We start from the raw sequence: 13,653 nt of genomic DNA, 5'->3' as shown, positions 1-13,653 counted from the left end.
GCTTATTCTCCCCTATTTTTTTATTAAAACTGTTTTTTTAAAGTCTCTCTTTCTCGGGGCACCTGGATGGCTCAGGGGTGGGGCATCTATCTGCCTTTGGCTCAGGGCGTGATCCCGGGGTCCCTGGATCGAGTCCCACATCGGACTCCCTGCATGGAGCCTGCTTCTCCCACTGCCTCTGTGTGTGTCTCACGACTAAATAAAGTCTTTAAAAAAAAATAAAGTATCTCTTTTTCCTGTCTCCTTATTCTCTTAGGCCGGCAGAGCCCCAGTTCCCTACCGGTGGTCCCCACGGGGTCCCACCAGTGGAGGCTGACGATTCGGAAACGTGCTTTCTCCACAGCGGATGTGACTTGGGCCCCTGGGAGGCTCCCACAGAGGCCCTGGCCAGGAGGCCCCACGTGCCCGCGCACACAGAGCTGATATTTCGTTCTGTAACTACTGTATTTTGCCAGCGGGGCGAGGAGGTCCCGCCCCCCGTTGCTAGGCAGCAGAGGCGGAGTCCGGAAAGGGAGCGCAGTCCCGGGCGCGGGCGGAACTGCAGGGCCCGGACGCCGAGGCGGGGCTCGGGGGCGGGGCCGGGGGCTCGGGGGCGGGGCCGGGGGCGGGGCCTCACCAGCTGGAAGCCGATCTTCCAGTCCTTCCTGTTCACTTGGGGGTTATTGTCCTGCACGCTGGAGGCGGCGCTGCGGGCTCGGCGGGCCCGGGAGGGCGGGGCCGGGACCCGCAGGCGCTGCAGGGGGTGCGGCCAGGGCTCCCGGAGGTCGCGACGGCCGCGGGGGTGGGCCCCCAGGGTATTGGAGGAGTTGTATTTGTACAGGTCGTAGAGCGTCTGCTCGGTGATGCGGTCCAGCTCCTCCAGCTCCTCTTTAACCTGCGTGTACCTGGAAGCGGCGATGGAAGACGCTCGGGCTGGGGGTCGGCCTCGCGCGAGTCCCCGGCCCCTCAGGGCCTCAGTTTCCTCGCCTGAAGCCGGTGAGGTCGGCTCATCGTGGAGAAGCCCGCGAGGAATAGCTCTGGTGTCTGCAGGGCCTCTCGGAGGGCGGGGGGGCGTGGGAGTATAGACAAGGTGATCCGCGGGGGCAGGGGAGGCGACGGTGAGCCCCGGCGGTGACGGCATTTATTGCGGCCTGTTTATCCGAAACGAGAGGCGAGAGGCGCCCTCCTCCCGCCCCCCACCCCGCCCAGGCCGGGAAGGGAACCCGGAACTCGCCTGCCCCTGCCCAAGGCGGGAGAGGGTGTGGCCTGGTCCTGCGCCGCCGTCGGGTCATCCCGCCCGGGGCTCCTCAGCCTCCCCCGGGTAGGCTTTTGGGCCCGCCTGCCACCTGGCTGACACCTTCTAAATTAGAGGTGCCTCGCTGCACTTCTAGAATTTAGCCTGGAACTCTGAAACTATAGATGCTGCACGGCCCCTCCCCATCGAAGACTCAGTTTTAATAAGTGATGGGTGGAGCCCAAACACCAGAAGTTAAACACTGTCCAGTGTAAATCATCACATTCCTTCTCGGTGCAGGCCCTATTACCATCTCCATCGTGAAAATCCGTCGTAGCAGTGCCTTATGGCTGGAATCTACCAAAACGAAACAAACAACCACACCTAGAACTCTTAAATCCATCAAGGTGGTAGGATACAAAAACCAATGCACAAAAATTAACAGTATTTCTACAAAACAGCAACAAAAAGATGGAAAATTGAGATCACAGAACAATACCATAAACAACATCAAGAACTAGGAATAAATTTAATGAAAGACTGGCAAGAACTTTATCCCGAAAATCATGCTGAGAGAACTCAAAGACCAGAACAAATGGAGAGTTACATGAGTTCATGAGTCAGAAATTCTGTGTAGTTCTCATGTCTTCCAAATTGGTCTGGAGATTCAACACAATCCCTATCAACTTTTCAGCAGACATTTTGAAGAAACTGACAGGCTGATTCTAAGATGTATGTGGAAATGGAAAGAATGTAGAGTGGACGAAACAATTTTGTTTTTATTTATTTTTAAGTGATCTCTACACCCAAGATGGGGCTCAAACCCAGAACCCTGAAATCAAGAGTCACATACTCTTCTTCTAACTGAGCCAGCCATGCACCCCTCAAAACAATTTTGGAAAAGAACACAGTTGGAGTACTTTACCTCACTTCAAGACTCACTGTGAAGCCACAGTCATCAAAACAGTGTAATGCTTATGTAATGCTTATGCAAGGGTAGGCGATAGATTCGTGGAACACAATAAAGTCCAGAAATAAACTTACAGTATGCAGTCAACTGAGTTTTGACCAAAACACCAATTCAATGGGGAAAATAATTTTTTCAAACAGATGGTGCTGGAACAACCATCTGCTGTATTGAGAAGATTTTTTAAAAAGGAAACTCAACTTCTACCTCAGTTTATACACAAATATTAAGTCAGTTTGGATCATAGACCTAAACATAAATTTCAGAACCAGAAATATTCAAGAAGAAAACATGAGGAAAACAAAAAAAAGAAGAAGAAGAAGAAGAAAACATCAGGGATACCTGGGTAGCTTAGTGGTTTAGCATCTGCCTTCAGCTCAGGTCATGATCCTGGTGTCCTGGGATCAGGTCCTGCATTGGGACCCTTGCGGGAACCTGCTTCTCCCTCTGCCTATGTCTCCACCTCTCTCTCTCTGTGTCTCTCAAGGATAAATAAGTAAAATCTTAAAAAAAAAAAAAAAAGATTCAGGAAGAAAACATCGAAGATATCTTCATGACCTTGAGGTAAGAAAATATTTTTGGAATAAAAAATATCTAAGGAAGCAACTGATGAATGACTAAACTCTCTCTGAAACTAGTAATATATTTTATGTTAATTAATTGAATTTAAATAAAATAAAACCTTAGGAAGAACTTATCCTGAAATATAGACCTCTTAGAAATCAGCAAAAAGACAAATTGTTTTTAAATGAACCAAAAATAAAACAAAACAAAAAAATAATAAAAGTAAAAAGGCACCAAAAGATATATATAAATAATCACTAAACACAAGAAAAGGTGCTCAATGTAATTAGTTCTGGGGAAATGTAAATTAAAACCATAATGGTTGATTCACTATGGTATATACCTGAAACTGACAGAATATTGTCCATCAACTAAACTTCAATGAAAAATACAAATTTTTAAAAAGGCAGACTTATGAAAAAAAAAAAAAAAAAGAATGAGGTACCACTTAACATCCATTAGAAAAGCTAAACCTAGGGGTGCCTGAGTGGTTCAGTCCATTAGGCATAAGACTTGGTTTTCAGCTCACCTCTTGATCTCAGGTCCTGAGTTCAAGCTTTGCATTGGGCTCCATGCTGGGCATGGAGCCTACTTTAAAAAAATACAAAACCAAAAAACCGGCTAAACCTAAAAGATTGACAAGGTCGAATGCTGGTGGGAATGGAGAGCAGCTGGAGTTGCAGCTGGTGAGAATGGCGAGCAGCTGGAGTTACAGCTGGTGGGAGCCTAAAATGGCACAGCCAAGGGACATTTGGTAGCTTCTTATAAAGTTAAACATGTTTCTACCTTATGACCCAGCAATTTCACTTCTGGATATTTTACTCGAGTCCACTCCTAGCTGTTTATTCAAGCATAATGAAAACATAAAGACTTGTACTTGAACGTTCATAGCACCTTTATTCATAATAACCAAAAGGTTTGAAAGGCCTTTATTCATAATAGCCAAAAGGCTTCAAGCCAAAGGCTTGAAATAGCCAAAGGCTTGATGGAGTGGTCCATCAGTACCACTCAGCAAAAAAGGAGGCTGATACAGGCAAAAAGCATGAGAGAATTATAGAAACATTAAGTTCAGTGAAATGAGTGAGTTGAGCCAGACACATGCAGAAAAACACCAAAATTCACATTGTGTGATATCCTTCATAGGAAGCCTGAGAACAGGTCAAACTAATTGATGATGATGAAAGTCAGAGAATGACCATGGGAGATGGAGAATGGACTTCAGAATGGACTTCCATTACCTGGGCCACCACGTAATGGAAATGTTCAGGATCTTGATTGGCAAACCTCAGTGAGGACTTAAGATTTGTGCGCGGTATTATTTGTCAATCATACCTCAATTAAAGAAAAAGTCCAGGGGTGCCTGGGTGGCTCAGTTGGTTGAGTGACTCTTGATTTCAGTTCAGGTCATGATGGTGGTGAGATCAAGCCCCCCCCCCCCCCATATCAGGCTCTGTGCTAGGCATGGAACCTGCTTTAGATTCTCTCTTCCTCTGCCCCTCCCCTCACTCACACTTTCTCTTTCTGTCTCTCAAAAAAAGAAAGAACGAAAGAAAGAGAGAGGGGAAGGGAGGGAGGGAAGGAGGGAGGAAGAAGAAAAGAAAAAAGAAAAGAAAGAAAAGAAAAGAAAAAAAGAAAAGAAAAGAAAGAAAAGAAAAGAAAAGAAGAAAAGAAAAAAGTCAAATACCTGTGTGTGGCAGGCACTGCCAGAGATTCAGGTTTCGTGGGAAAGGGCGGGCCCCAAATAAGGTTGTTTTACAAGAACCCCAGGGGCCCTAATGTGCAGCTACATTAACCAGTCTCTAGGCCATACCCTCACTGTCTCCTCCACTTGGCTCTGTTTCTCTCTCCTTCATAAAGTCTAGCTGGCAAGGGCCCAGGTATCAGCTCCGGCTACCCCTGCATCCCCTCAGAAAAAGTAGCTCAGGACAAAGGTATGTGTTTGACATTCCCAGATACTTGCTTATGATTGGTAATTAAAAGGACGGCAGAGAGATGCCGGGGTGGCTTAGAGGTTGAGCGTCTGCCTTCGGCTCAGGGTGCGATCCTCCCTGCATTGGGCTCCCACAAGGAGCCTGCTTCTCTGCCTGTGTCTCTGCCTCTCTCCCTGTGTCTCTCATGAATAAATAAATAAAATCTTTTAAAATAAAATAAGAGGGTGGCAGAAAACGGCTGGTCTTTATTGAGCACTTACTCTGAGCCAGGCACTGTGGTATCAGAATTCAAATGATTTCATGTAATCTTCAGTGTAATTCAGCAAACTATTAGCCACTGTAAGCGAATACTATTGTCCTTCCTTTTTACTGGTGAAAAACCTTAGGCAGGTGACTAGTTCAAGGTTACAGAGCCAGGAACCATGTCAGAAAGCACTCGATCCATCACGCTGCCTTCCACTCTGTTCCTGCTGGCTCTGGCTATTTCAAGAGGTTGGCAAGTTGCCCCAGAAGGAGCACTGGAGCCAGAATTAACTGGGTGTGGGTCCTGGTATTCCAGCTACATACTTCTAGCTGGGCAATGTTGGTGAGTAACTCACCCTTTCTGAATCCCGCCTCAGTTTCCCCATCTGTGAAATGGGCATAACACTAGATCTGCATACCACCTGAAACTCTCAGGAGGTTCAGTGAGAAACACAAAATGAAGAGGCCATTGAATATCAGGAAGACGCGGACAGAAGCCTGAATGAAGCCCAGGAAACTCAACTTCTTTCTCCTGGTCACATAGGAAGAATCCAGGTGTCCCACACTGGCTGGAGTTGTTTTCACATGAGCCACCACATGTCTAGCTGAGCATTCCCTTTCCACATCACCCTCAGCTGCCTCGGGCTCCTCTGTGCACCTCCCTCATCCTCATCACCGACTCAGAGTTGGTCCATCACCTTCTCTAGCTACATTGCTCCTCCCTACAGACCAACCTCACAGGCTGTCCCTATGCCAGTTTTCCCCTCACTGGCCCCCTCCTATTCAGCTCCTGCCTACCTCTTCCTGATAGGCCTCTGAGGGGACTCCACCTCCCACCTCCCACCTCCCACCTCCAGAAGAGGCCAGGCTCCATACAAAACAGGCTCACCTCACCCAAGGTCAGCTTCTCCCCTTCTGGTGGGGGAGCCTTAAGGAAGGGAGCATTCCCATATCACCCCTCCAGAAAACAAATCTCTCCCTGCCCCTTTCGGTTGACACCTAGAACTAAGAAAAGTGCCACCGGGTAAAACCCACTAATGATAACAGATCTTCTGCAAACAGCAGGGCCCTGGTAAGAGACCTAGGGCTGGAGAGGTGAGAAAGAATGCAAACATGGGGCTTCAGCAAGACAGTGCAGTCCTTCTTATCTTGACCTCCTACCCTGTCATGGCCACTACCCCCACTCCCATGTGCGCTGGCAGACAGCCCTACGCTGGAGGGTGGGCCAACCCTCACACGATTCAGTCAGGCAGGCATTAGTATCTCCATTTGACGATTGAGGGAACTAAGAACCATCCATCAACGGGGCAACTTCTCCAGGGCCACTTAGCAAGGAAGTATCTGAACCAAGATTTGAACCCAGGCCTGTCTGACTTCCTGCTCCCTGCTTTTCCCACTACTCCCACTCCGGACTCAGAACCACCCGAGAATGGGCAGCACCATCTCCTCTCCCTGCCACTGGTCACCTCCCCTCCAGCCTCTCTCCTCTGCTTGGGACAGACTAGCAGAAGCAGGGAGATGGAGAGACTTAGGGGTCTGTACCCCAGCCACCTCCCTGTGTGCATCTCCTCCCTCCCCCATTCCCCTCAGTAGCCCTCACAGGAAAGCCCTTCTTACCGGGCAGCCTTGGATTTGCCCAGCCTTGGATTTGCCCTTGGATTTGTCCATCCCACCCGCCAGGAGGACCCTTGTAAAGCATTCTCAGCCAGCAGTCCGAAGCACTAGGCAGGATGAGCCCTGGAAACTCAGTAGCTTCCTCTCCAGCCAGGGTGCCTCTGAGGCCCTACTCCCCTCCCTCCCTCCTCCAGAGACCACCAAGAAGCCCTGACTTCCCTTTCTTTGGCACCTTCCTCAGCCTCATTCTCCCCCATGTCTCAGCACCTCCAGCCTGCCTCCCAGGGGGCTATGGACAAATAGCCCTTAGGGACCCACACTCACAGCCTCTGGGAGCTCAGCCTTCACCACACTGTGTTCACAGGCAGGTGCCCTTGGGCAACCTCTCAGCTGTGAGCCTCCCTGAAGACAGAGTCAGCCCCTCCAGAGTCAACTCCAAGCTCTCAGATTGCAGGTTCAATTCAGTCCCGGCTGCAACGTTTTAGGAGCAATCGATGTTCACAAACTAATGCTTGTTCCGAGGATGGACAGCCTGGATGGTGAAAGCTCTAGAAACCATTTCATCCAAGGAACTAAGCTCTAATCAGCTCTCCAGGCATAGTCTGAGCCTTGCCCATTGTTTTGATGCCTTGGAGAAGCTACTTCTCCTCTCTGCCTCTGCTTCATCCCCTGTAAAATGGGACTATTCATAGTTGTTATGGGGAGTGAATGAGCAAATACATGAAAAGTCCCGAGGACAAATATCTGGCAGAGGAGGCACTGTACAACCACTGCTGTTTTATTATCATTACTCTTGATGGAGAAGAGCAGGCCACAGAGACACAGGAGCACTGCCTGCCACTTACCCACCATGTAACTCTGTGGCCTTAAAAAAAGTAGAGCCTAGGGGCGCCTGCGTGGCTCAGTGGTTGAATGTTTGCCTTTGGCTCAGCCCCATGATCCTGGGGTCCTGGGATTGAGTCCTGCATTGGGGTTCCGCAGGGAGCCTGCTTCTCCCTCTGCCTTGCCTATGTCTCTGCCTCTCTCTATGTGTCTCTCACGAAAAATAAATAAAATCTTTTAAAAAATAAATAAAAAATAAAAATAAATTTAAAAGCAGAGCCTACCAGCAGATTCCAATTCTGGCTCCTCCACATAACAGTGGGGCAACCTGCAAAGCCTACAGGCTTTCTACGTTCTCATCTTTCTGCAGGGGAAGGGTGGGGAGAGGAATCACCTTCCTTATCTAACAAGCTTGTTAAAAGGATCAGACTCCAATAGTGGGTTTTGCAAGCTCCTCGGCAGGTGCTGCTGCCCTAGGCATACCTGAACTCTAGGCCATTGGATGAAGGAGATGGTTTTAGGGTTTCTTCAAAGAGACAGAACCAGGGTCAGAGGCTAGACATCCTAACAGGGTCAATAGTAGCTCTACCTAAGGAAGAACTTTCTAAGGACAGCTGCTACGGAGGTGAGGAGGGGCCTGACTTGAGAAGGAGTGCATCCTTCTCGTGCTGGGCAGAGGCGGGCCTGCCAGCCCTGCCACCGCAGAGCCTGCTCTCCAGACCTCGAGGGGTTAGGGACAGAGGGTCCAGCTCAGAGCCCTCCCCACCCCACTCCTGCACCATGCCTCTGCTTTGCCATCTTAGGAAGGGAATTCTGTGACCTCCTTTGCTGTCTGAGAATCTCGAAATCTTCCTGAGGTCTCGCCTCAGTCTCTCCCAGAATTGGATGAAAAATATGTTCTCAGGCTCAGTTTTCCTCAGATGTGGATATGAAAAAAACCCTTCACTGGCGAAAAAAGAAATGGATTGCACTGGCCGACCCTTCACATTGACTTTTTTGAACTTCCCTTTTTAGTGTGGAAGGCCCTTGCCCCCTCTCCCAGAAATTCCAAAGCAGCCCAGAAGGGCTCCATCTCTGCTGGCCGTGGACCACCTACTGCCAGCTGTGGGCATCCCTACTCTGACTTTGCGTCTTTCCTGTTATTGCAGCAGCTCTCCTATCCTATCCACTGATTTCCACCTCTTCCCTGCTGCTTCCCTGTAGGGATCACTCATCTAGCCCATCTCCTGCACCTGCTGCCAGCCCGCAGCAGTGATTCACACCCAGGTCACCACTCACCAGGCTGCATTAACCTGTCCACCCCCCCATCTCCCTCCCTGAGCAGGAGCCAAGCACCCTGGATCCCTCTCTCCAGCACTCCTGAGTATCCCTCATCTCACTGCTGCTCTTTCCTACACCCCCACCCAGCATGCCCCACCAGCAGCCTGAACCCCCGTGGCACCTTCACCCAGCCCCTCCTTAAAGTGCAGAGGAAGAAAGAGCTTTGAAATCAAACACATTCAGCTTGTGACTCAGCTGCTAACCTGAGATGCAGTGGCTGCTAGGTGGGGTGGCTGGGTGATTGTTCACCTGTGTGAGCTTGGGCAGGTGACCTAATCTCTCTGGGCCTCAGTCTCCTCATATATAAAACAGGACTAATACTAGTACCTACTTCAGATGTCTCTTGTGATAATTAAATAACTTCATATAAAATGTAACCTATCCGGTGCACATTTAGTGCCATGAAGTGTTAGCTATCATTGTTGTTATTTCTTTATTATTTGCTATGTGACCTTGCTCAAATTATTTCACCTCCCTTTCCAAATGGAAATAATAATCATTTCTTATTCATGGAATTGGCAGGATTCAATGAGACAGTGCTTATAAAGCAGTAGGGGCAGCATGTGGTGTTCAACATCGTTCCTGTGCTAGGGGACATTCCCTGACTCCCCTCCTGTCCTGAGTGTGCGCTCCTCTGCTAAGCCCTGCAGCTGCCAGTCATGCAGGTGAGATTCTTTCTGTGTGGACACCTCCCTCCCAGCCTGTAGCTCTGGTCTCATTCCCTGGGGCCTTTTCCTGGACTGCCCATGACCCTGGACCCTGCAGGACCTCAGTTTATCTACAGGCAGGTGTCAACAGATGGAGCCCTGCCCTCTCTGTCTCCCACTCATGTCTCCCAAGCACAAATATTTATGGAGAGCCTGCTACCCAGCCTGTAGTCCCTCCCACCTGCCTGCCTTCCCCTCCCTGCTGGCTCAGGGTGGTCCCAGTGTCCCACCCCTCCACCATGGTCCAAAGGGGTGAAGAGGAATAAGTGGAGGAAAGATCAGGGCAGGGAAGCAGCAGAGTGTCAAGAGGAAGAGAAGCAAAGGCCCAGGGCACCAGGAAAGAAAAATGAGCGGGGGTTGGGGGAGAGAAAGGAGAGCCTGGAAATGAGATGTAAATATTTGACTACAAACTTCATATATTCCATGTCCCGCACCTGGGGTATTAAGAAGAGGCAAGGGTCTGTAATCAGACAGAGGGTGAGCCGCAACTCAGTCCCTATCTCGGTGACCTTGTGACTTGACTGTCTTTGCCTTGGTTTCCTCCAATGTAAAATAGAGATAATAGTCCCTGCCTCTTGGGGCTGCTGAGAGAGTTAGGGGTGCTACAGAGTACTTAGCAGCATCTGGTGCATGAAGCAGCTTCTCAGAAAGTGGGTCTTTGGCCAGGAGGGCATATGGAGGCCAATCCCTGAAATGGCCAGCAGTGTTTTCTCTGCAGCACAGGACGTCCTAACCCTTATTAGGCCCATGACACACCCCTGGACACAATAGAATGCATGGGGGGCCTCCGCCCCTGGTATGTGACCAATCTCCATCATCCGTAATCGCACATATACCTAGTGTTTGCTCACACACACACACACACACACACACACACACATACGGTCACACCCGCAGGCACTCATAAATCTTACACTCCCTGAAGGCAGAGACTGTGCCTCTCACAGTCTTTATTATACTGACCACCCTGTCCTCCTGCTGCTTTGGTTTTTTCGTTTGTTTTGTGTTTTGGTCCTCCTGTTATTTGTGCCGCCTGTCTCTACTTTATTTTATCTTCCAGCCCCCAGAACCTAGCGAAGTACCTGGCCTTCAGTGAAGAAGGAATGAACGATGAATGATCTCATTTGCCGAGTGCCTAGCACCGTGTCAGGCATGCTTCAAGTGCCCCAAAGGTGTTGCATGACCGAGTGAATACAAATCAAAAGGATATATGAACACCTAACCCTGCCCTCCTTTCTTCTCCATGGTTACCGTCCCCTCTGGCTTCCAAGAGAAAAGTTGGCAAAGGGCACTGATGAAACCCAAAACTGTTGGACACACCTGAGCACTTAAAGGTCAGGCACCCAGGCAGGTTAGCTGTACAGCCCAGCAGGAGTCAACTGGGGCTTTGGGAGGAACCACTGGAATGGGGGGGGGCAGGGTCTGCTTTCTATCCTATCCTGGTCTCCTTCTGGCTCTACCCCCAGCCTTAGTGCTCTCAGACTGCTTTGCCACCACCCCCACCTTGTTTTCTCTGAAACAAACTCCCCTTCTACACCAAGACCAACACACTTGGGAGGGGGGCAGTCCCTGCCAGCTCCCACCCCCCACCCACCACCACAGCACCTGCAACCCCTTCACCTCTTCATCACATTCTTCTCTCAGGGTGGAGGAGGCCTGTTTTCGCCCTCCTTTTGCTTCGGGGAAGGGATGGGAATGATCTCTATCCTGCCCTTTGGAGTTTATCGGCATCTCCCTTCATCAGCACTCCTTCCCACTTGTGAGAGGCAGAAGGGAAGGGAGAAGGGAAGAGGAGGGCTACGTTGGCCCAACAACCAACCACACTCTGAATAAGCCATGCGAGGAGGGCCCCCCACCCCCACCCCCGCTGGCCAGAGTCCAGCCAGCCCGGTCCCCATCTCGCCACCTCCTACCCCTCTCCAGGTCTGCGGGTCTACAGGTCTGCCTCCTGTGTCCCAGGTGCCCTGGGAGGTGGCAGAGAGATTGGTGGATGGACTGACCTGTAGGGGTTGAGGGTGCAGATGGTGACAGCAGGGAAGACAAGCTTGTCGGAGTTGAGGTTGATGTTGAGGCTGACGGGGTAGCTGAAGTACTCCCCGAACAGCTGGCCGAACTGCCAGTACATCATGATGAAGGCGCAGAGCCACAGCACGGCCCAGAAGGCCGTCTTCATGCGGTTGTGCTTGGAGCACACCAGGCGGATTGCACCATGGATGGTGGTGTTGTTGCAGAAGAACTGGAAGAGGTCCCGGTAGGAGCGGTGGAACTCGATCAGGGCCTCCTCCTCCTCTGTGGGCTGCTGGGGGGCCGCGGGTTTGGGGCCCAGCCCCTCCTCCTCTCGACACTCTCCTTTCATGAGCCTTGGGGAGCAGGGGTCATGGAGGGTCGGGGTCAGTGCTGCATTCTGAGCTCTGGTGCCTCTCCCATTATCACCTCGACCCAGAGGGAGGCTACTGGCCAGGCCCCCATCCCGCCTGGAGCCCACCCTTCTCCGCCCCTCCCTCGCTCCCTCCACCTTCCCAGAGCTGGCTGACCTGCTGGAGTCCGGGCAGAAGAGCTGCTGCTGGGCTTCCCTGGGAAGCCACCCTTTGGGGTTCTGTCCCAGCACCTCCCTGTCTGTCTCCTCAGCTGTCAGTCTCCTTCCTGCAAGACCTGTGTCCCAGCTCAGGTTCTCTCTCTCTCTCTCTCTGTTTTCTGCTTTTCTTTGGGTCTCTTTCTCAGCTCTCTTCTTCCTGGCCTGTCTCCTGTCTGTGTGCCAGGCTCTCTGATCCTGCCTCTCTTCCTCTTTCTCCCTGAGTCACCCCCTTTCAGTCTAGGTGGGCTCTTCTCCTGCGTCCCTGGCCCTCGCCTTCAGCTGTGTCCTGACTCCCTCTCTGTCCCAGGGACAGAAGGGCTCCAGGAGGTCTGGGCTGCCTCCTGCTCCCAGCTCCCAGGTTGTGGCTGGACTGGGACTGGTTCCTTTCCAGTTGAATCTGGCAGCCGAGCCTCTCCTCCCCCTCACCTGACAGGTGCAGCGGGCAGTCTGGGGAGCCCGCCCGCCAGGCTGGGATGGAAGCGACAGAAGCCTCATTAGCATCTCAATTAAAGGTGAGCAGGGCAGGAGGAGGGGCCAAGGAGGAGTCAGAGCTGAGAGTTCTCCAAGGGGAGGAGAACTCCTGAGGGCAGATGCCCAGGGAGTTCAGGGCTGGAGGGGGCGAGAGGCCTCCCCCCAACCAAAAGTAATGGCAAGGGGCTGACAGACCAGGAGGCCAGAGACAGTCTGACAGGGCAGGGCCAGAGATCTTGGACAAGAAGAGGAATCCTAAACACCAAGCTGGGAGCCTAAAACAAAGAAACAGAGCCCAAATGAGAGGGACTAAGATTGGGGGGAGACCAGGAGAACAGGGAAGGCAGATAAAGGGAGACCCACAGAGGAGGACAGGATGGAGGCCTGGGAGGGGAGGGCAGAGTTGCTGGAGGGGCAGAGGGGTGGGGACCAGGCCTTTGAAGTGGAGGGAGCCAGCCTTGAAGGGACTCTCCCCTCCCTGGCAGGAGATCAAGGGGGAAGAAGCCCCAAGTGGGCTTCCAGGAGCTGGGGCCCCTCCCTGAGGACTCCTTCCAAAGGCACCCGAGGGTCAGCCTCACCCCCAGGTCTTGTAGAAGAAGAAGGGGTATCTGCAAGCCTCCTCCCTGCTCAATAAACTGGGAACACCTCCTGGCCCCACTGGGCTCTGGAGTACAGAGCGCCCCTCAGCCCACCCTCCCTGCTCCATCCTCTGCCCTCCTGACTCCCCACTCCCACCCTCTACCTTGTCCAGGCCAGGGAGGGACGCAGGTGCAGGTGAAGCTGAAGCTTGGGCGGGGCCCTGGGACATTCTGTTCTTTTTTATACCACACCATAGGCTGCCAGGCCAGGAATGTGTAATGTCCCCTATTGTGGTCACGGGGTTGCAGGAATGTGGTCACTGAGAGGCAGCACAGGGGCCAGGCAGGGCACTTGGGCACAGACCTGGATGGAGCCCAAGGAGCATTAGGGACAGCAGGCCCTGAGGGAACAGGGAGGGATGTGGGCAGCATGGGTGTCAGGGAGGGAGAAGGTGGGCACAGTTCAAGGCTACACCAGCCCTGGAAGGAAGGAAAAAGCTCACTGGTAGGGGCTGTGTTTCTCCTCCAAAATCTCTGCTCCAGACTTAATCCAGCAAGAGGATAAAGAGTGAAGTGTAAGCAGTGAGGACACAGAAAGGGAAGGGTCAGGGAGAAAGCCCAGAGACATATCCCAAGGAGGCACAGCCA

General features: G+C 51.7%; 1 protein-coding gene across 4 annotated transcripts in view; it reads right to left on the bottom strand.

Moving 5' to 3' along the window:
- SCNN1A (sodium channel epithelial 1 subunit alpha) overlaps positions 1 to 13,653 on the bottom strand; it is a 33,536-nt gene that overhangs the window by 11,892 nt on the left and 7,991 nt on the right. The window contains exons 1-3 of one of the 4 annotated variants that reach the window (XM_077871340.1): positions 13,170 to 13,257; positions 11,382 to 11,741; positions 617 to 884 (exon numbers count right to left, since the gene is read on the bottom strand). In XM_077871340.1, coding sequence (XP_077727466.1) covers positions 617 to 884; positions 11,382 to 11,737 — 624 coding nt within the window. In that variant the 5' untranslated portion in view covers positions 11,738 to 11,741; positions 13,170 to 13,257. The other 3 variants (XM_077871338.1, XM_077871336.1, XM_077871339.1) reach the window with 3 other exon arrangements.

The sequence above is a fragment of the Canis aureus genome, chromosome 25, assembly GCF_053574225.1.
Source record: "Canis aureus isolate CA01 chromosome 25, VMU_Caureus_v.1.0, whole genome shotgun sequence".
Taxonomy (NCBI): domain Eukaryota; kingdom Metazoa; phylum Chordata; class Mammalia; order Carnivora; family Canidae; genus Canis; species Canis aureus.
This window is presented reverse-complemented; position numbering and strand designations above follow the sequence as displayed.